We start from the raw sequence: 21174 nt of genomic DNA on the forward strand, positions 1-21174 counted from the left end.
TATTAATTATATAGTAGGCTTCATGTGCTACAGATGAAGTGAAATAAAAAAGCCTTCAGGAAAACACTTTAATTCTACTGATACATTATTACCATAAAGTAATGTTTTTGAAACGTTGCTATGACATCGGTATTAATATTCGATGTAAACATCATTGCCATTGCTATATAGTATTTAAACTGGGTGATATAATTATCAGTTTCAATAGTACATTAAATAAAATGTAGCCTATTTAGTTCACTCTGAATTGAATAAGAAGACATCATGGTGTAAAAACTATTCATTAGGAAGTGTCTAGCTGTAACATGTCATCACAACTATTGTTCATATTAATATTAATTTAATATTATTTAACCTTATCAGGAAAGTATATTATTCACATTTGTACGCCTAAAAATTTTCTACTTCACAATAAAAAATATTTCTCTAGATTATTTGACATACCATCAATTTACTCCAAAGTTTCCATAGTAATTTACTTCTGCAGTCTACTTAATTATTGTTGGTTTTTTTCTATAATTGATAACCGGACTGAAAACAAGACAGTTTTATTTGTACGAATAAAAAAATTTTTATGTACCGGTGTAAATAAAATATACATGGAGAGAGATCGATTTTGTTTCAAACAATACAGAAATTTATAAAATTACTATGGTAACCTTTGGTCAAGAGTTCGTCGCAATTTAAAATCAATAAAATTTCCATTCCTATTGTCTATGAAATGCCAAGTATCTAAAATTTAGAAGTTCGCTGTAAAATTTTACATCCAAAACACCCGATGAACAATTTTCTGTTTTATTGGTAAGAATACAATAGTTTTATATTTTAGTTTACCTGATTCAGAGGAACACACTATTGATAAAAATTAACGGACTAGTATAATACATATCTGGTCTGATTTATTTTACTCATTTATTTGCGACGAAAGTAATTAAAACTAATATTCATTATTCCAGGTTCCCTTATTGTATATCCCTTTATTTTTTAAAGTGTGGCAAAGGTTACTTAAATATCTGTAAAATTAATTAGAATTATTCGGTAACATAAATAAACCATATAGTAAAAAAGGTCTTTTGTAATATAACTTAGATTTGTGAACACGAAATAAGAGTAATTTCTAATTGATTACAGCAATATTTGGTACTGAGATGGTGTTTCTCGGTGATGTTTATTATATACATTGGATAATTTACTAACCTATCAAAACGTCTCAAAAAGATAACTGTTCACATTTATTCATGATTTTCATTTTAACTACTTTTGGCAGTTGTATACAATGTTATACTTTTAAAATTTTTAATATATGTTAAGGTTTTCATACACAGTTTCAAATAAGAATGTCTCAGATATTAGGCATTGTAGAAAAGTTCTTATAATTTTCAAGTAATATACAGCTTTTATTTTTGCCATTGCTATAACTCGAATGTTTCCATATGGATGCTGTTCAAAGTTTAGACAGCATTTAAGTTGGAAGTTTAGAAACTATCATGGAAACACAGTTTACTTCGTTTTGAAATATAACTTCTAAGTGATTCCAACCAAACTGACTTCACATTTTGTAAACCACTAATAATGCTTCTAACAATTTCAATGTTGGAGAGTCTGGTGTAGTGAAATTACTTTTCACTACACCAGTCTAAGTTTCACCCCCATAAGAACAATTACACTATTAAACGCTTAAGGTTGTAGAACAATGGAAGATGTTTCACTTTAAATGCACGATTAATGTGTATCCAAACTCTTTTTAGTATTATTTTTGTTAATATTTAAACAATGAAGTAAAAATTATATTTTTTAAAGTATATTTAATAAAAATATCTAAAAAAACTAAAAATAATAGAGTTTGGATGTATAATTAAAATTATACATCTTTCATAATTCCACGAAAAAAATAAGAGTGTAAAAGTATTTGAAGCTTAATATTGTTCTTATGAGCCTAAAATCAAGACCGCTGCTGGTAAAACATCTTCTCAAGGTTTAGAGATAGTGGAGATTCTAGATTTCTTGGAGATTCTTAACGTACCTGCCATCTAAATAAACCGTCACATTTAGGTAGTGAGAATATAGACATAGAGCCAAAGTAAGACCAGTGACGACTTTGCAGTACTAAAAGCTTTCAACAACACAAAAGACATCTTAGGAGATCTTGTTAGAATTAAGATGGGATATATAATATATTACGTATAAAACAATAAAAGACAATCTAATATCGTTTGTGGTGCAGTTGTGATTGACGAGGCGATGGAAGAGCACGGCAAGGACTATGTAAAGCTGAAGGTGTGCAGGTCCGAGCTGTCCAAGCACACATCCTCGATGACCATCCCGGTGTACCAGGTGGCTGAGCTGCTGCGGTGTGGCCAGTGTCAGGAAGCTCCCATCAAACCGCCCGTGTACACGTGTCGGCACGGCCACCTCACGTGTACGGAGTGTCGCGAGAGGCGCAAGGGTGAGTATCCCTATCAACATTTATAACCACTCGCTCCAAACGGAAATAAAGGTCATTCAAGTATTATTTTATCACAATAAAAATTAACAGTAAACAATTACACGTGTTATAAAATGTTCTGTTCCGGAAGACTGCCACAAGTGCAAGGAGCCGCTGCTAGGCCGCAACCACGTGCTGGAAGATGTGGTCCGCTCACTGCCCATCCAGACGTGTTCAGCCCTGACAGACTGCAGCATACCCCTCCGCCGGTCCAAGAGCGAGCAGAGTCTCCAGGTGATCCTAGACGATCCTCAACATTTAGACAAACTGGAGAGAGCGCGGCTCCAGACCGTCAAGGAGCCCGAGGATCCCCGAGTCATCAGCACCACGAGTCTCTCATCTCTGTGCTACTACAGGGCGTCACACAGGTAGATATAAACTATACTGTACTGTCTATGTATGTAGTATTAATCTGTTTCCACTGCCCAGACTCTGAAAGAATGAAGAATACATAACGAAAATGAAATTATTTGGAATTCTTCCTGGCCTTTTGTTTTATACATTTAGGCATGGCTTTAATAGTCATCAAGGTAGCGAATTAGGGCCATGAAAACCAAAAACTTCTCTCCCTTGTTGTCCAACAACTTTCGGTATCCTCTCTTCGGACAGTCATCCACCAAATGTCATATTATCCACTATTGCCATTTAAAAGGATCCTCTCAGCTATTTGTTGTTTGTTACCGGTAGGTAGAGTTAGATGCGGATTTATTCGTTAAATAATTGTCGGAGGACATGAAAGTTGGGTGCAGAGCATTTTAAGATCTATTCAGAACGTTTGAGTCGAACAAGATTTCGTTATTCTCTTGCAAATTAGATTCTGAGATGGAGAGAGTACGCACAAGGCTTTATTTAGGTTGTATAGGGGTAATATGAGCAGATCTATGGCAGAGGTGTTTCATCAAGAGTATGTGGTCCAAAACTGGAAATGTATTACTCGGTATTGGATATATTCGTTATATCCAACGAATACACAACTCCTTTGTCAGAAATGATTTCAGCAACTGGAGTAAGGTGCAAATACACCAGGCGCCTTCAGCGTTCACCATCAGTGCTGCCCTCTGCAGAACTAGAAGTTTCCTTCTGCGAGCCTCTGCCGAAGCATATTTGAATGTAATAGGCAAATACATGTAAACCTATCCGGGTAACCGTATAACTATACCTTGTACTGAACTCTCAATTTCTTGCCAGCACTATTTATGATCACTTAAAACGAGTTATTAATAGCTTAATTATAAGTAATGGCCATCGGGAATCGCTTGTTAAAATTCATATCTACAATGTCAAATAATTAGCAAAAATAATATTTTTTTAGTTAATTATGCCATTTTATATTTTGAATTAAAGATTCATATGGTTTATTTCTTTATTACCTTGTATTTAGTATGCTACAATTATTTTTTTAGGCCAGTCCTATGTCCTTTTCCATGCGGGCGTTACGTCACTTGTTCAGGTCTGTTCCCGCATTTCGAATTTTACCACTCCAAGGTGATGGTTCAGAACGTCCATAAAGAAAGACGATACGTTTTTGACCTTAAATACGATGATGTTATATTCACGGAGAGCAGGTGTCAAGTTTTCTTTGTCGTGCACCTCAATGACAATGTCGATGAGTCAAGGTAAGTTTTTGTTAACGAATAACCTAAATTAAGATATTGAATTCAGAGACCACTGCACTCATGATATCCTCGTTATTAATACCGAACCTATTCAATAAGAATCCGAAACTAAAATAAATATCTTGTATAAAATAAAAATAACGTATTCTGAAAAATAATATATTGTTCAACTTATTTTGGAATTAGATAAATAATTCATAAAATAGATAGCATAGGTTCTGTCATATCTTGGTTTATTGTAAAATGATTTAAAATATCTGATGATAACATTCCATTTCGTTTCAGAATAATTAATAATTTTATAAATATGTTGGAATTTATAACGAGTGTGGTTTTTACTATTAGATTGTTCACTAATGTAAGAATAATTTATATTATTCTGTAAAGCTGTTACTCCTTAGTCACATATGTCTAAGAAACCACAAATTTTAAAATAGCTCATTCATTTTTAAGTTAGTCGTAGAACAAATTGAAGATGATTTTATTTATTTTTAACCACATCCTTTTTATTTGTATTGGGAATAACTTGTAAAGTTTGATCATACGAAGATCAAACTTTAAACAACGATCATCAGGTTTGAGAATAAGATATTGAGATAGTTGTCTATGGTCAACGAAAGCTATCACTTGATTGAGAGACTGGGGAAATTTTATTTCCGTCTGTCAAACTGTCTGTCCGTTCACACGATATCTTGAAAAAAAATTATGGTTGCCTGTAAAGTCGGTTTTACGGGCGAAGATTTTACGTGACAACGTCTTTTTCTCGGTAGAATATTTATTGATATGAATATTATTAAATTGCACAATAGGAACAAGAAATTTAATGAAAATAAGAATTGCACAAATTTTAACTATAGAAATATATTTTGTTTACTAAAACATTGTACATAATTTGAAATTAATTAAAATTTGTTATTGTAAATGGTAAAGTTGAATAAAACATTTACTAAAATTGGAATTTGAAATTCTTGCTAAACACAGTTAAATTCTAACTCCGCGCGTGGTGATTGGTCGGTTTAGTTCGTTTGTTTGGTCGCACTGTTATGACAGGTTAGAGGTTATAATTTGTTATTTTAAATGTTTGACTAACAATACGCGCTGTTTCTTCTCAATCGACTGAATTATCAACATTTGTCAATAGTATGACATAACCTATAAACTCAGTTTCTCAACTTTTGTGTCATTTTAACAATTAATCAATCAATCATAGTTTACGATAATGAAATATCAGTGTACAATTATTTACCTTTATTGTTGTAGTTGTTGTAAATGACGAATCTAAGCACTCCACATTTTCACGAATAAACATAGTTATCTGCTTTATCCCGTGCGGTGGACCCACAGTTATCTGCTTTATCCCGTGGGGATCCCGTGCGGCGGACTCACTGGACGGGCATCGTAACGTTACCGGGCGTTACACTTTTTCATGAGTGACTCCGAGCCGCAACCTAATTTAAGACGTTGTCACGTCAAAAAGTAACCTATAGATTTTAATTTTGCATGAAGCTTCATTTCTCTACAAGCAACACTTAGTTCGATGATGGTTCACTTTCTTTATTTTTATTTGACTGTTAGTGAATATTTTTACATTGATCTTTAACACTGAATCGGTAACCGAGAAAAATGCAGAATAAATAAATTTGTAAACAAACTGAGAAAAATCGTTTGAGACTGTTCTCAAATATGACATTAACACATGTAGCATAGCTACGCAAAAATCATAATGGAGTAGGAGACAATGTAAAAAGTCGGTGACAACATTTGACTTCAGCACACACTTGCGTTAAAATCCCCACCTAGTTAACTGGAACTTCTCTTATTTAAAAACTAGCAAGAAACTTCACAAAAATGTAGATGTTCAATGTGATAAGATATTAAAAAAAAAATAATTTGTGCAGTTTAAATTTGTTGTGATACCTTCTACATTGGCAAGAATAATATTTATGATGATGCATGTCCAACCATGGACTTTGGCTGAACGCTATTGAAGCTCAATATGATGACATGACACACTTTGTCTTTTATCTGCCGGGGGGTGTGAAAATTTATTTTTATCTATAATTATCTGTCTATGAGGAAATCTTAAAAAGTTCAAAACTCATATTTACAATTATAACTTGCACAAAACATAGGTACCAAGCGTGTTGTTTAATGTTACGTATAAACAAAAAGTACTAGTATAATAGGTATTTCAAAATTGAATTTGTACTAACGAAGAAAATGTAGATAGTAAGATTTTTTAATAATTTTATGACATGTGTGTAAATTATGATAATCTCAGTTAATTAGTATAGTAAAGACAACGCCTGCAATACTAAACACAACCGGCAACTAGCTAAGTTTCTCCTCCTTTTCCTCCGACAGTATTACATAAGGATAAAACGTAATGAAGTAGTGTTGGAGATGAGTTTGCTATATAATCTGCATTGCCAGTTGCAGCAGCTGGACCGTGCGAGACCTGATGAAGCTCACCAAGTCCCCTGGAGACATGCTCCGGCACGGCATGTTCATCTCCACGCTGACCGTGGGTCGTCTATCCAACTCTATGGATAATGGCGATGACGGCTCCACTCTGCACGAACAGTTCATGACTATCTGGAGCACCTGCCTGTACCATTACTCGCCCGTCACCTACACCCTGGAGGTGGCCAGCTTCATCACCCCCCACTCTGTCTCTTTCACAGGTGACTAACTTGCAGGGTGTTCGGTTTAAAATTAAATGTTCTAGCATTGGAGTCATTTGAGTTGGATATTGATACATAGTATTGTGTCATACCGTAACCATGTATAAACGGACCTTCATAATCGAGACAGACTGTCGACTGTTAACATTTATTTTCTTCCCAGCTCATTTTTCCACATATAAAGGAATTATATTGAAAACACAAGACAAAAATGTTTGTGTGTTCTTTTATAATGCCCTCTACTCTTCTTACTCCAAAATAAATAGGATTCCTTTCTGAACAAAAAAGACTTTAATTACCAAGTTTAAAGTATCTATTACTTTTCCATCAAGAATTATGGCATAGATGGGCAGACAAAAAACGACACGGTTTTAAGAAGGATCTGTCGGATCCATATTAATCTAAGCTAAAGTATGACACACACATAAACACAAATCATTGCCATAAACAAAAATGCCACATTATTTTAAAGAATAGCTAAGCAACGAATGCTTGTGTTGATAAAGTTTATTTAGCAAACGGTACTATTTTTGTACTTTTTCTATTGACGTGACTATGGCTGGTATGACTAATTTAGATATGCTACTATGATCATTTTCTCATCTAAAGGAAGAAAATTAAGACCTTGTGGTATAAATCGCAAACACAAGCAATGAAAAAAATACTCATTGATAAAATGTCACCTCTTGACAGGTCACCACAACCAATGTTGTTAAGAATGTCACGTATAAGTAAGTATCGCTGCTCTGCCAACGGTTCAGCAGTATGACTCAACCGTGTGCGGCGGCACGGGAGATGCTAATCACGCCGGTAGTGTCTTGGTCACGTGATTAGAATAGTTATTCAATAAATTGTGCCCGGTAACGAGACAACACAAGTTACCAGTTCCAGCAACGGACTTATTGGAGCATTAATATTAAAATGATCAATTATAAATTAATGTAATCAAATTGCTAAATAATCAATAGATGTAATGACAATTATCCAATTTCCCCAATTGTTTATTCCTCTTGACTGGATCCATTCATTACTATCAGTCATACAGCACAACTATTGACTACTTTGATCAATATTTACTATCTTCGTCATCAACGGTTGCGCATATCACTTCCACGTCTAAACCATAAGGATATGTAGCAATTTATAATGGTGCAGCAAAAATGTTTACAGTTTATACAATTATCCTATAGTAGAATTCTGTACAGGTCATACACCTCCATAGCTGCATAAAACCCATCTTTGACCTGGCTCTTCTGTCACCATACGTCGTAGCTCGTATTTGAATTATTGATTCAGCAAAGAGATACAACATTTAGAAGGAAGAATATTGAAAAAGGGTAGTGGGAGATATGAGACGGGGGGGGGAGTTAGTTCATTGATTAATAATTATAAAACTTACAAAGTAATTAAGAGTAAGAGTGAATGTGAAAGCACAACTTAGTCATTTAGAGGCTGGTTAATTATCAGAGCCATACCTAGAACGTTTGTAAGTTCGTTTAGTGTTACTATTAGGATGAAGACTCAAGACGTTAATTAGTATTCTAGAAAGGATATAATGACAACTTCATAAATTGGGAAGACGAAGAGGAAATTGAAGAGAGAGGGTGTTCTTAAATTTGTAGATTTGTGAAGCACTAGGACACTACAGAGTAATTAAAAAGGCAGCATATCCTTCCCTGAGTAGGATAGCTAAATCACAGTAGGTGAGGAGGAGGAGGTTCCAAAGACAAATGAGAGGATATTTGACAAATGTGCGAGATATGGAATGAACAGGTCTGTGGCCGCCTCGGAGTGGGAGGCAACCCTATGATACGTGTAAACGAAGCACGAGGTAATAAGTGGTGTACTGTTGAGTAAGTTAATGTGTGAATGAAACAGGGGTCTATTGTGTCGGTATAAGCACCCATCCTTCTATTCTTCCTTATTAATATATTGAAAGCCATTCTCGTTATTGTTTGTTTCTCGCAATTTAAAACATCTATTAACTTACACAGTAACGTCGGAGTGTCTATGAATCGGCTGTAGTGAACTGACCTTGAGTTTGAACCCTTAAGAACAAGGTTCAGCCTCAAAACCTGTTATGTAATTATTTTGGCAGTAGACCCATGTTTAATGTTTTGTTTTCAAGACGTGATTTATATCCATCCAAATGGTTTATATATCCGAATGCAGTCACAACTGTCACGCTGTACACAGATTATTGAAGGGCTTATATTGTGTCTAGGCCCGCTGACTTCGCTGCACTACTCTCAGCGGCCTGCTGACGTCTACGCCAGGGGCGAGTGCCTGCTGCTGACCCCCGGACTGCTGAGGGAGATGTGCTTCAGCCCTGTCAACAACCTCAAGGTTTCGATCACATTCCATGCGCTTCCATTCGACGACAAAAGGCTTTATGATTGTTAGTCTCGCCTGGTCTACTTGTTTTTAAATCTATTATTTATTTATGGAAATGGTTATTAAAATGTTAAATTTCACTAAAATGTTGCCAAATGCTTTATAACTCTGATATTACTTTAAAACGGTAGTAGTTGCTCTATTATTAGAATATTCTTTTTCACATGGACTAATATACCCCTTTTTTTAAATATCTAACATTCTAATAGGTCAATCAGACTTAAAAGTTCATTCAAACTTTTGGAGGTTTCACTCAAAAGGGGAACTCCAACTGAACATTTTTAAATTATAATTCCCTATTTCGATACATAGTTGGAGACGTAAGACACAAACTAATTGTAATTTTGGGATACAACCCAGATTTATTTTTAACTAGCTGTTACCCACGATTTCGAACGCGGATTTTTCCAATCAAGGTCCGTAGCCTACTGAGTCAAATCACTTATGATGTAATATGATCGTCCTCTATATTGTAGCTTTACAAAACATGTGTAATTTAACTTAATTGTGTTGATATAATAACTAGGTAACTATTGATTGTCCAAATCTATAATGTATAATTTAAATTAAAAGTCAAGGATCCATGTACTTAAATCAAATGGGGAAAATGTTTAATAATTTCGAAAAAACACTGCTCATTGCATTTTCTACTTTTCTGTACTGAGTTACTAACTACACTCCCTACTATTCTGTTCATTAAGGCATCTGTCATAGTCAACTTTTAGGTTCGTTGTATTCTTATGCCGCTCCTAAAATCTCTTTATCAATCCCTATTATTTTCTATAACACGTAGTAAAGTCTGTTTTAAAACTGGATGTTAAATGTTCTGTATTTAATCAACTGTTAATATAGGAACTCCAGACTCTTGGTTTTGTTGTAATTATAGTAATAGTTTACAGTGTAATCTCCTTATATTTGCTAAACTTAAAAATAAAAACTGGAGGAGATTTGCAATCATTCAGTTTTTAGAACAAACGAGTGCCTTTGAGTCGGGTTTCCCCCAAGGATTGAACAGGTGTGTTTTCTTAATAATATTTTAAAATACAACGACATCGCTATGATGTTAATTAGTAGCTATTACTTAATATCAAAATGTATACTACATGACAATCAAGCGTAACTAAAGAATCATTGTGGCTATAGGCTACAAATTTGGGGCCTTACAACATTATTTCTGTGAAGATGACTCACCAAATGATTCAAATTTACATATATCAAATGGAGCATAGAAATTATAATTTTATCAAATTAAACTTCCTAAGTAACCACAAAATAGTCACAAGATGGTATTTATCACTGAATGCACGACTGCAGATCTATGCTTGTAATTTTAATTAGTAAAACTCTACTAATTACAAAACTTAACTAATTAGTAAAACGCCCTGTGGCGTCTACCTCAGTCAACGAGTTAGTTATGCAGATTAAATTCTTGCATAAATTTACTGAAAAACGATACTAAATAAGTTTTAAACGCTGTTATTTGTCATAGTTTCTTCCTTTTGTGCATGCTATTTGCAACACATTTAAGATTAATTTCTTGCACGAATTTGGTAAAAAACGATACTAAATAAGTTTTTATATCGTTGAAATAATAGTTATTATTTAACATAATTTCTTCCTTTTCTGAAGGCAATTTGCAACTTCATGAATAGTTAATTTGACATGTGATTTTCGTCTACTATAATACTAGTTTGTAATAAATAACCATAAACTTACAATAATAATTACTCCTAGATGAACTTACGACCAAAATATCAGAGCATGTCTAGATTCTCTGTAATACCTCCACATATTCGTTTGCCAGGGGTCAACATCACGTGACCAGGTGGGGGGGGGGGCACGACCCGACACAAGATCAACATATAAATTTCGGACAGTAAACGGGTCTAGTCGTAAATACTGGAAGGCTGTGCAAAGATTGGGAGGATATACGGATACAACATGTCACATAACTTGTGCACCGAATGTGGGCAATGTCCTTACGACCTTGAACACACACGTCCGCTGGATGTTTCATTACGACCGCCTGTGCCTCGACAAATAGCCATCAGGCTCTTGTAATGTCAGAAGTAATTTCGTGGAAGATGAGGACTTGGCTCTTGCCCAACAGAAAATACTCGCGCTATCGTTCACTATGTCATTCTTGTATTTGCATACTAATAATTATCTTTATTTACACGATACATTAGTGTATTCTTAATGTTAAAAAAATTCAGAACGTTCCATAGATGTTTATATTATATTACTCTCCATCCAAATCAATTTTAAATTTCTTTATGCTTCGAACAAAAACGCATTTGTCTGTATGCCCCCGCGATATTTCGAAAATGACCGACCTTATAGGGTTTATATTTTGCATGAAACTTCATTTCTAGGCAACACTGAGTTCAATGATGAAGTATGTCACTCCATGGAAATTTATGAGAGTTAGCAAATATGTTTACATAGGTCTTATGGGTGAGAGTGAGATAATATCAGAATAAATAAATTTGTAATTAAACTGAGTACAGTCATATGTATTTTAACAGGTGGCATATTTAGCATATGTAGCTCAATCACACAAATAAGTACGATTACATTACTTTCCCTATGTGGGTGTATCAACAAATCTGACCAACTTAATGATCTGCCACACTCAGTCGCTCCCTTTCCGAACTACGAAGGACAGGTTTAGGAACTGTCAATACACGGAGCGTTACAAATGTTATAGACACTGAAGGGATCTTGGAAACTATAAGGATATAGCAAATATAAATGGACAAAGTTGTGCGTAATAGCAAGACCAACTAATCAAAGTGGTTAAGTTAAATCAAATTGGTTGCATCATTCACTCGCTACGCTCACAAAACTGTTTTTGGTCAAAATTTCAAACTGTTTCAGATCTCTTATTAGTACATGTAATATAACGTATATTATATGAAATCTGTTTGAAGTTGTTCACGACCAGCTGTAGGGTTCAAGTAATTTTTTTAATGCAACGATCCAATTTTTAGTTAATCAAAAGAAAGTACTTTTTTACTGATCTAAAAAATACGATATATAATTTACTGTAGGTTTCGTCAAATAATTCTTAAAAGGCCATTTTACGAGATGGTTCTTTTAAGGGAAATATTATTCAGATGTTTGGTAAGCCTGATTGATATTTCACTGCAATAGTATTGAAATCAGCTCTTTAGTTAAACAGAAATATGACAAGGTCAGTCTAAAAATGACTGTTAATGATATTTTATGGATTATTAGCACAATAGCGCGTTAGTTAAAAATTGTACCAGATTCTCTATAATCTTATAAAAATTAAAATCATTATATAAAACTAGTTTAACAACCTAATTAAATTTGTAACACAATTTATTTTACTCTAAATATATTTTAATAATCTAAATGTTTTAAACTAAAAATATCCATGGCCCGGCACGTTAAAAATAATTGACGCCATTGGATTTTTTTTGGTGGTGGTCGCTTTTTAAGTGTATGCGTACTTAATTTCAACACGCAGTGTAGAAATCGTAGAAGGGGCTATATTGAAAACCTTCTGTAAATTAAATTCTACTTAAAAATTGTGTCTTTACATTATTTACATTCCTATTACATAAAACAGTTAAGTTATTTATTACATTCTTATTAAAAACTTAGGTTGTTTAAATACAAGAGCCATGATAGCTTAAAATATTAACCAATTACAGTTTTTTGAGCGCAGAGAATGAACGTCGCAACTAATAATCAACTTAACCACATCGATTTGTTGGTCTTGTTATTACGTACAACTTTGTCCATTTAATCTTCGCTGTATCTCTTATAGTTTCCAATATTCCTTCAATGTGCATACAATTTTGAACATACTGTATGCATCGAACCTTTTCTTGCCAGTTAGTCCGCCTCCTAGTTTCCATAGATGTCTTCATGGCCTGCCCCCTAATTCCGCTCTAGATGATTGTACTCGTAATTTGTCGATAATTCAGGCGGTGATGACAAGATATCGTCAGCCTCGAATCACACTCATAGGTTTGGAAAGTCTTCAGAATTTATTTAAATTAAATGTGCAACGGCATGAATATATAATGAACAGTCCACAATAATTAAACTGCATAAATTTGTAGTGTGAAAAGAAAACAGTCAATTTAAGTACTACAAAACTGCATGTTTGTGGAGAAATACACCACTTCTCAGAAGTAAGTGGAATAAGACACCGTCCCTACTCCTTTTACAGTATTTATAAATCCAGTGTCTTGAGGTAGAATACTAATATGCATGTAATGCAATGTTACTGCACCACAGATACAATTAATAGGCACAAGTTCCATTACACTGTACGCGAGACGGCGGCTGTGGCGTTATCCGATGCTGACTAGATTGAAGCAAAAAGAGAGTTCTATAATAATGGATGCCGTAACTGTATCAAAGCATGAATGTTGAGTTCAGCTCAATTTCACCTTCTGTTTAGTACAGCATCTGAAATAATCCTGTCATATCACCATAACAATGAGCTATCATTCGAACACCTAATCACTGACAATGGTTCTTATAATACTAACGCTAATAAATACTTATTTCAGTTACGCACGATTATTTGGTGCGAAATCTTGTCGTCCAAATCGCTAGATCTTAATCAGTTTTGGCTGTATAAAAAATAAGTTGTAGATTCCTTTGAAACAATCTATTTGGATTTATTTAGTTAGAAGATGACAAACATACCTCATGACAAGAGTAATAGTGTGGTATTTTACACACTACTACTTAATTGGTTGGTACTGTAATTATTGGTGTTGGTGGTTGTGTACTTAATTTCGTATTCATTGCACAGAGGGGGTTGATCAAAAGGAATTTTAGTGTGTACCAACTCCAAACCAGGTTAAGTGTTAGAGAGGGCTTCTTAGCCCTAACTTCGCCTGGTAAAATAAGACATTCTTTACTTTTTTTAACTCCTATTGTCTTTTTCTCTCCCATTTTCATCTATTTACCCCTTGTTTCAGTTTACTTTGGTGGCTATGAAAAAGAATTAAAATACCATGTTTCGTAAAAGTGTGCTCACTATCTGTATTTTAAGTTTCACTGTAGCCTACTCAGGTTAGATCTAGTCAGTACTTCATTCCAATGCAAATCCAAGACGCTAATAAGAATTAAATGCTAATTGAACCGAGACCGGGGTCGATCATCGCTTTAAATTCGAGTCGCGGAACTCGTTCTGACCGACGGAGCAGTACTCGGGACAGGCCAACATTACGCAACCTAAGGTCCATCGTTTTCACGCCGATTTCCCGGTCCCACTCAAGGGTACAGGCCGGTATTTAACTAACCGCGATCCCACCTCGTCGTGAACGTGATCGTGACCGGTCGAAGCCCTCATTATGAGATAGCGCTGCCCGTTTATTGTTATTATCAAGCGATCGAGTTCAGTGGCGCCTCTTCTACAGAACTGACAAATACTAACTGAACACTAACACGATTCTTTTACTTTCTTGTAAATCATGACCTATAAATGCCCTATAAGAGCACATAGACAATAAACGCTCTAGTGTTCTATTTGTTAGTAGAAACAATGCTCTAACCCATCTTTTAAATGGCTTGTTTAAAATTATTTTATATTTGTGGCCATTAATTTAATTTTATTATTTCACAAGTGTGACCATTAACACTTTATTTTTTTCGTATTATTTAAGCCGTAATAAAATAGGTTCCCTTCCTTGTTAATATAGCCTGTATCTCTATTCATGAAACTGTCTAACCGGATGAACGTCTAAAACGTTAATGGTAGCATAAAGTAAATTCACATTCTTTCATGTAAAATTATTACTTTAATATAAATTTTTTATTGTTTTCAATGATAATTAGTGTAATTAGGTAAACGTTATTCAGCTTTCTATTCACAATTTTAAGCTATTTCGTTAAAAAATGTATGACCATATATCGATTAATTAGAATAATACTAACTTCACTTCGTTTTTGCATTATAGTAAGTTCTGGAACATACTTAAACAAATAAATTTTTGTTTAAGAGAACCACAATAGGACTACAAAAGTGGGTTTCTTCATAGAGTATAACGCAGATTTTAATCTTTCTTTTCCTAGAGAACGGGTAGCTTAAACGGGTGGTAAACTAGAGATTAGTGACAAACTATAACTTTTAGAGATTTCTATTTTATGAGAGGGACTAATCTCTAGTAAGACTGTTAATGAAGACATCCTAACTTCGCCTAGGTGTCCTTGACCTTTATCTCGGCCAGCGTGGTCAGCAGTGGCAGGGGCAGTGGCAGTCAGGAGCCCTCGCCATGAGGATGTGGATATGGACCTGCCTCCAGGTGAGTGCCGCCCACCCACTACTCTGTACTTGTAATCACAGAGAGCGCTCGTAGTTCAACGCTCACTGCATAATAAAAACATTCGTCCCAAGTTTCACAGTAGGATTTATCAGGAAGTTAATTTTTATATTTATCCTTTATGTTTAATTTAGAACCTAATATTTTATTGTATTATTTAAACACAACAGGTATGTTGTGGTAATTCATAGCTTATGTATTCTTTTCAATGCTTAGTTATTTTATTATTATGCTCATTGTACTGTTTAGGGGGTTTCTAGTTCACTTCCGACAAAAATAATTCTTTATCGAAGTTGCGTATTGCATTTATTACTAGTATTTATCGACTGTAGATGATGGATCAACACTAGTGCCTGTCCAGTCGTTTTTAGAGTATACTCAATAAGAGCGTTTCATACAATTTTCATAAGTGTTTCATAAAATATCTTGTTCTTACCATAACTCTCAAATGACATGACAACGCTAAATTGATAATACTTATGCGTATTACGTAAGGCGATGCAATCGAATTTTGAATTGCAAAATAATTCTTTATGTTACTTTCATAGTACTATAGATTTAAAGATAACTTCGTTGAATTTAAAAAATCAGCAAAAAGTTTTGATTACTTTACCAGAAATTAGAAGCATTTAAAGCAGGTAGCCACTTAGGCAATTATACAATTTGGAAAAAACCAGCTGAAGATAAAAACATAACATTTTTACAGTATGTACATGAGTACATAGCTTCAAAGATTGACATGTTTTTATTTCATTTGTGACTATATAATTTAAGATAATTACAGATTTAAAATTTTTGTTCATAAAAACATTACTGATTATTTAAAATAGCCTAAATTACCTACTTAAAATGCCTGTAAATCCATGTGAAATAATAAAACATTTTTCTAGTTTTTGTTGCCAGGGAAGTTCTTTTAAAGGGCTCTGAATTAACATAAAAATATTTTACAAAACCAAAAACGATTGCACACCCTGGAACAATAATACTGAAACTAGCTTTGTTTATACAACCTTATACGTGTATACCAATTCACTGTATTCATGAAATTGCCTGTTCATATTTTAAGTTTATATGCAGTTTTAACTTGTTACAGTTTAATCTGTAATGTTTAACCTTAAAAACTATAATTTAAACTCTTAGTACTTTCAAATAATGCACAGATTCTTTTTCACTTTAAATGTGCTATTCATACTAGGTTGGCACTGTCTTTAAACAAAAAAAGATCACAAGAGAGTAAATAAAATTAAATTTACAAAATACTTAAATATTTGATTTATTTAATTGCTCAGTATTTACAGAGCTTACACATTAGATTTTTAATTTTATCAACCACTACAATCTCCACCTCCAAGAGTAGAGGACATTCTAAACCTGTGCAGTTCTGCTGAAAAAACGCTAATCTCTAGATTGTCCCTTGGTCTTCAAGAAAATCACAATAAACATTTCCCTGAAAATCCCAGAATACTGTAAGAATGACTTTTTCGGCACATGTCTGGGTCATAAATTTTTTACGAGTGGAGAAGTCGTATGCTTCCACTCAAGGCTCTGCCGTTTTGACTCTGGATTATAGCGGTGGATCTATGTTTCATCACACATTACAATTTTTCATTATCCTTTTCTGTCGAATATTGATTTTTCAACTTACCTGATTTGAAGGCTGGTTTCTGTGTGAGCGTCTATGAGATATCTTGGCACCCATCTCGCACAGGGTTTCTTGTACTGCAGCTTGTTATGAATAATTGTATTGAAAGTTGCAACACTCACATTTATTTTTACATTATCAGTTCAAGTGTGATTAAACGTGTCAGACCGAGATTCGAGAGAGTAAGTCCCAACTTCGACCAGTCGTCCACTGTGTTACTCGTCACAGACTTTTGTACGGCCACTTTGAAACTGTTCTACCCATTTTTAAACGTTCGATTGATTCAAACAATTGTCTCCGTACATTTCTAATATTCTTTCGTGGATTTTACAACCTTTCTTGCCTTCCGCGACTAAAACTCTGATCACGGCACATTCCCGGAGCTATTGTCGAGCGGATTCGCTATTGTTAACTGAGTAAATTTGAAGTAAAATTTGGAAATATAATTAAACAGGTGATCGAATATCATCGTTGCCACTTTATCTCCTGAAAGTTCCATATGGATCTATTCAGCCGTTTTTGAGCAGTAGTAATTCATGTCGTTACTTATTGAATTACCCTCGTACTAGGTGAATTACCAGCAAAGGTTTTAAGGTGTCGTATTAAAAAACTGTTTACGAAGTATTATAAGTAACATAGTTGCTTAGTTGATTCACTAAAAACACTTCTTAAAAGAAAATCTGTAGCAAATTTTGAAATGATTGTTAGAAATACAAAACCGTGAAATGATTGTTCGTGAAAATTTCGTTATTTCACGAAATTTTATGAAAATTGCAGATTAAACAGTATTTTAAAGCTTTTTTTAATGATGATATAATGCTGTATTACAAAAAAAACTATAATGAAGGCATGCAAAGGAATTTTACGCAAATAAATACGAAAACACAAAAATTAATCAACAACCAAACCTAAAAATAATAAAAAAACCGAGTGTGTGCTTGCCAGCAGCAGAAATATTCATTTACCTGTCTTGAGATTTGTTCATAAAATTATGAATTGAATTTACTATTAGTTAAAACAAAATATAACAGTTTCTTAATTATATCTAGAGTTTGCTCAATGAATTTAGTATTACCTTGTACGTTTTGGGAGTAATATTTGCACATACATTAGGTGCACTCAAGAAAATAGACTTTTTTCTGGTGATTTTATAGTAGTTATCCACCTGACGGGTAATGCAGAATGTTTGCCCAGGAATTCTTGTATGTATCAATTTGAAAGTTCTGCTGAAAGGCTAGTTGAGTGTTGTAATAAATCATATCAATCTGGAATATAACAAGTTAGTGATTTACGTTGCACTTAATAACATGTGTCATTAAGTCTTGAATAAGTTTGTGGAAGTTATGATTTGATTTGTGCTAAAAAGCACATTCTTGCGTTTCAGTACCATCTCCAAGATAACCAGGACTTTTATTATTTGAATATTTGCTATGTAACAATATATATATTAACAATAATATTAACAAACATTTGAATGCATAATTTCCAAGATACCTCGAAAAAGATTTCATCCGCATACCTTAAATTTAGCATGAAACTTAATTCCTACTCAGATAAAAATGTGTTTTATGATGGTGCATGTCAAACCATGGAATGAGAGACGTAATGTAATGTCCTTGTTATTTTCTGTTTCTCTAATATCTTCCCGCAGGACGTATTGCTAATGGAATGTACTATAGATTAAACATTTCCTATGCAACCTCAACGAATCCTGGTACGCGAGACGTGGTGTAGCGTATACGTACCTTATTATTTATTATCCACGGCCAATCGACAGATTTTACCAATAATAAATTACTCGTATCAAAATGTGAGTTTACAAATACTAATTGAAGCACTTAACACTCCTGGTTCACTGTTCCCTGGTGTAGACGACGCTCCTGAGCTATTATTTTTTATCATAACAAGGAGATAGAGATCCTCAGTCATATCTTTCTCGTCCTCAATGGCTACAGGCCTGTTCTGGGATCTATTCACACCGAATACAGGGGAGAGTCGGTACACTACAAAACTCCACTCTGATCAGATACCAGACGCATCACATTTTTTATTTCTTTTACTCAACTCATCAATGTCATTGGAATAAAAAGAACGATGTCTGTAAGCGGCTTACAAAAGTGAGTGCTATTCCGACAATTTTCGAATGTTTCGTAAGGGTCATGCACGTGGGCATTATTTTCAACAAGAAAAATGAGGCAGCAAACTCGATCATCCACGGTCAACTATATTTAACAGCTACGGGACGTGCATGACCAGAAGAATAGTTTCTTCAAGAGAGTTCTTGGAAGTACTTTTGAGATCGAAAGTGTATGCCTGTGGTGGAAATAAAGTAATAGTAGGCTTTATGATAATCCTGTTAATAGAGATTAAGGAAATACTTTACGAGGTACTTGTAAAGGTGTATCCAGATGTTTATGACGTTTACAAGTTATAAGTAACCAAAATTTAAATATGCAACGGATTTTGTAATACAGAAGAGAACGACGGGCCGGAATTGACCTGTAAAGATAGCCAGGATATTTATATCCTGGAGTCTGTACTAATTATAATTCTAATTTAATAATATAAAATATTAACTGTACAGCATTAAAGATGCCGATGTGGTTAATTTCAGCAATGGAGAATAGTGAGACAAAATATCCTTAAAAATACAGTACTTTTAGAAGAGAAAGTTCATTGCGGTGTAGTATTTTATAAAATTGTATTTTTATACGTAATAAATAAGTTATGATTTTGGGATTAACATAACTGTTTTTGGATTATTATATAACTTTAAGTAATACTGAAAGACAGTTCCAAACACTCGCAAACATCATTTATGCATTTTTTTTATTTAGCCAATAAGAGAGAAGCCCGTAAGTATTACTGGAAAGTCAGTTTACCAACTCAGGAGTCCACCAAGATTGACTATGGACCATGTATGGTCTAGTATGCATGAGATTTTGACCATGAAATGTTATGAGCATCTTATTCCAAGCAATTACTGTCTTGATTTTTAAAATTAGATGTTAAGAATTCCTCTAATTTATAGTTCCGCATAGTATTTAGATTTTATTTTTCAAGTATTATTCTTTCAAGTATAGATCAACGAGTTCTCGTCATGAAATTAGGTAAGAAGTTATAAAGTTTGAGGTTTGGTAAAATATTCCTATTGCTCTAAATCTATATACTTTGAAATAAAAACATTGATTTCTTTTCCGTGCCAAACTTTATTTTGTACTCAGAGTAAACAAAAGAAACATTTTATGGTTTTTGTTAAAAACTCATTCTAATAGTGCAATATTATATTTAATGTAGGAAACTAATTATTTAGTTAGTATTCTTAAAATACACTCACGCAAGATATTTTGTTTTGTTACAGCAACATACAAAAGATGGCAAATACGTTCTCATATAAAAATATTATTGATTTATAAAGCGGTTTAAGAAGCTACGAAGTGCACTATTTCAGTACTGGAAACCCTGCACACAAAATGACAAAATTTTATGGCAAAGTCGTAATTTTTCGATGCCTATCTTAAATAAGTAAATAAGCTTCAAATTAAACAATTGAACTTTTGAAGACTAACTCGAACCAACTTATGCTACCTAAACATATAATATAGTCAGTAAAATGGAATATTTGAAAGCTTAAACCGACTGTAGAAGTGTGAGCTCACGAACAAACACTCATCAGCTGAGCGTAGCTCGACAGGAAAGGTAGAACTGGTTTGATAACCAGTTGATAACAAGTTCCTTGACTGCAGAATCGCTTCGGGTTTAGCGAATCATCAGGTTGATGTAATTGGCTTTGCCAAAATCCCCCAAATTATGGTACTTCGACACTATATAGCAATCTAAGTGTTTATAGGTGATTGATTCATTGATGGTTCAGTGTAATTATGCTATTTATCTTTTGTTCTTTAAATAAGGTTTCTAATCGATCAAACCAATTCCGATAAAATACTAACATTCCAAAACGGTCCATTTCTGGTTGGTTAGTACCTGCGAGAACATACACTGGAAACACTAAAAATTAAATTTGTCACTTACTTAATGG

General features: G+C 33.9%; 2 protein-coding genes across 3 annotated transcripts in view; one reads left to right on the forward strand and one right to left on the reverse strand.

Moving 5' to 3' along the window:
- LOC124358325 overlaps nt 1-17517 on the reverse strand; it is a 77751-nt gene extending 60234 nt beyond the window's left edge. Inside the window, exon 1 of the mRNA XM_046810624.1 lies at nt 17139-17517. Coding sequence (XP_046666580.1) covers nt 17139-17192 — 54 coding nt within the window. The 5' untranslated portion in view covers nt 17193-17517. The remainder of the gene's footprint in view (nt 1-17138) is intronic.
- On the forward strand, nt 648-9265 carry LOC124357350. Of its 2 annotated transcripts, none has more exons than XM_046809064.1 (6): nt 648-801; nt 2225-2446; nt 2577-2853; nt 3889-4101; nt 6535-6785; nt 9010-9265. In XM_046809064.1, exons 2-6 carry the CDS (start codon nt 2242-2244, stop codon nt 9186-9188), a joined length of 1125 nt encoding a protein of 374 aa, XP_046665020.1. In that variant the 5' UTR covers nt 648-801; nt 2225-2241; the 3' UTR covers nt 9189-9265. The 2 variants fall into 2 exon arrangements, with proteins under 2 accessions (XP_046665020.1, XP_046665021.1); XM_046809065.1 differs by having other exon boundaries at nt 6541-6785.
- Nucleotides 17518-21174: the final 3657 nt, after the last annotated feature.

The sequence above is a fragment of the Homalodisca vitripennis genome, chromosome 3, assembly GCF_021130785.1.
Source record: "Homalodisca vitripennis isolate AUS2020 chromosome 3, UT_GWSS_2.1, whole genome shotgun sequence".
Classification (NCBI taxonomy): domain Eukaryota; kingdom Metazoa; phylum Arthropoda; class Insecta; order Hemiptera; family Cicadellidae; genus Homalodisca; species Homalodisca vitripennis.

Excerpts from the sequence above, each read along its gene's own strand:
- LOC124357350 (XM_046809064.1), top strand. The coding sequence starts at position 2,242 with ATGGAAGAGCACGGCAAGGACTATGTAAAGCTGAAGGTGTGCAGGTCC. Across the intron at positions 2,854-3,888 it reads TACTACAGGGCGTCACACAG|GCCAGTCCTATGTCCTTTTC; the intron begins GTAGATATAAAC and ends TTATTTTTTTAG. Across the intron at positions 6,786-9,009 it reads CCACTCTGTCTCTTTCACAG|GCCCGCTGACTTCGCTGCAC; the intron begins GTGACTAACTTG and ends TATTGTGTCTAG.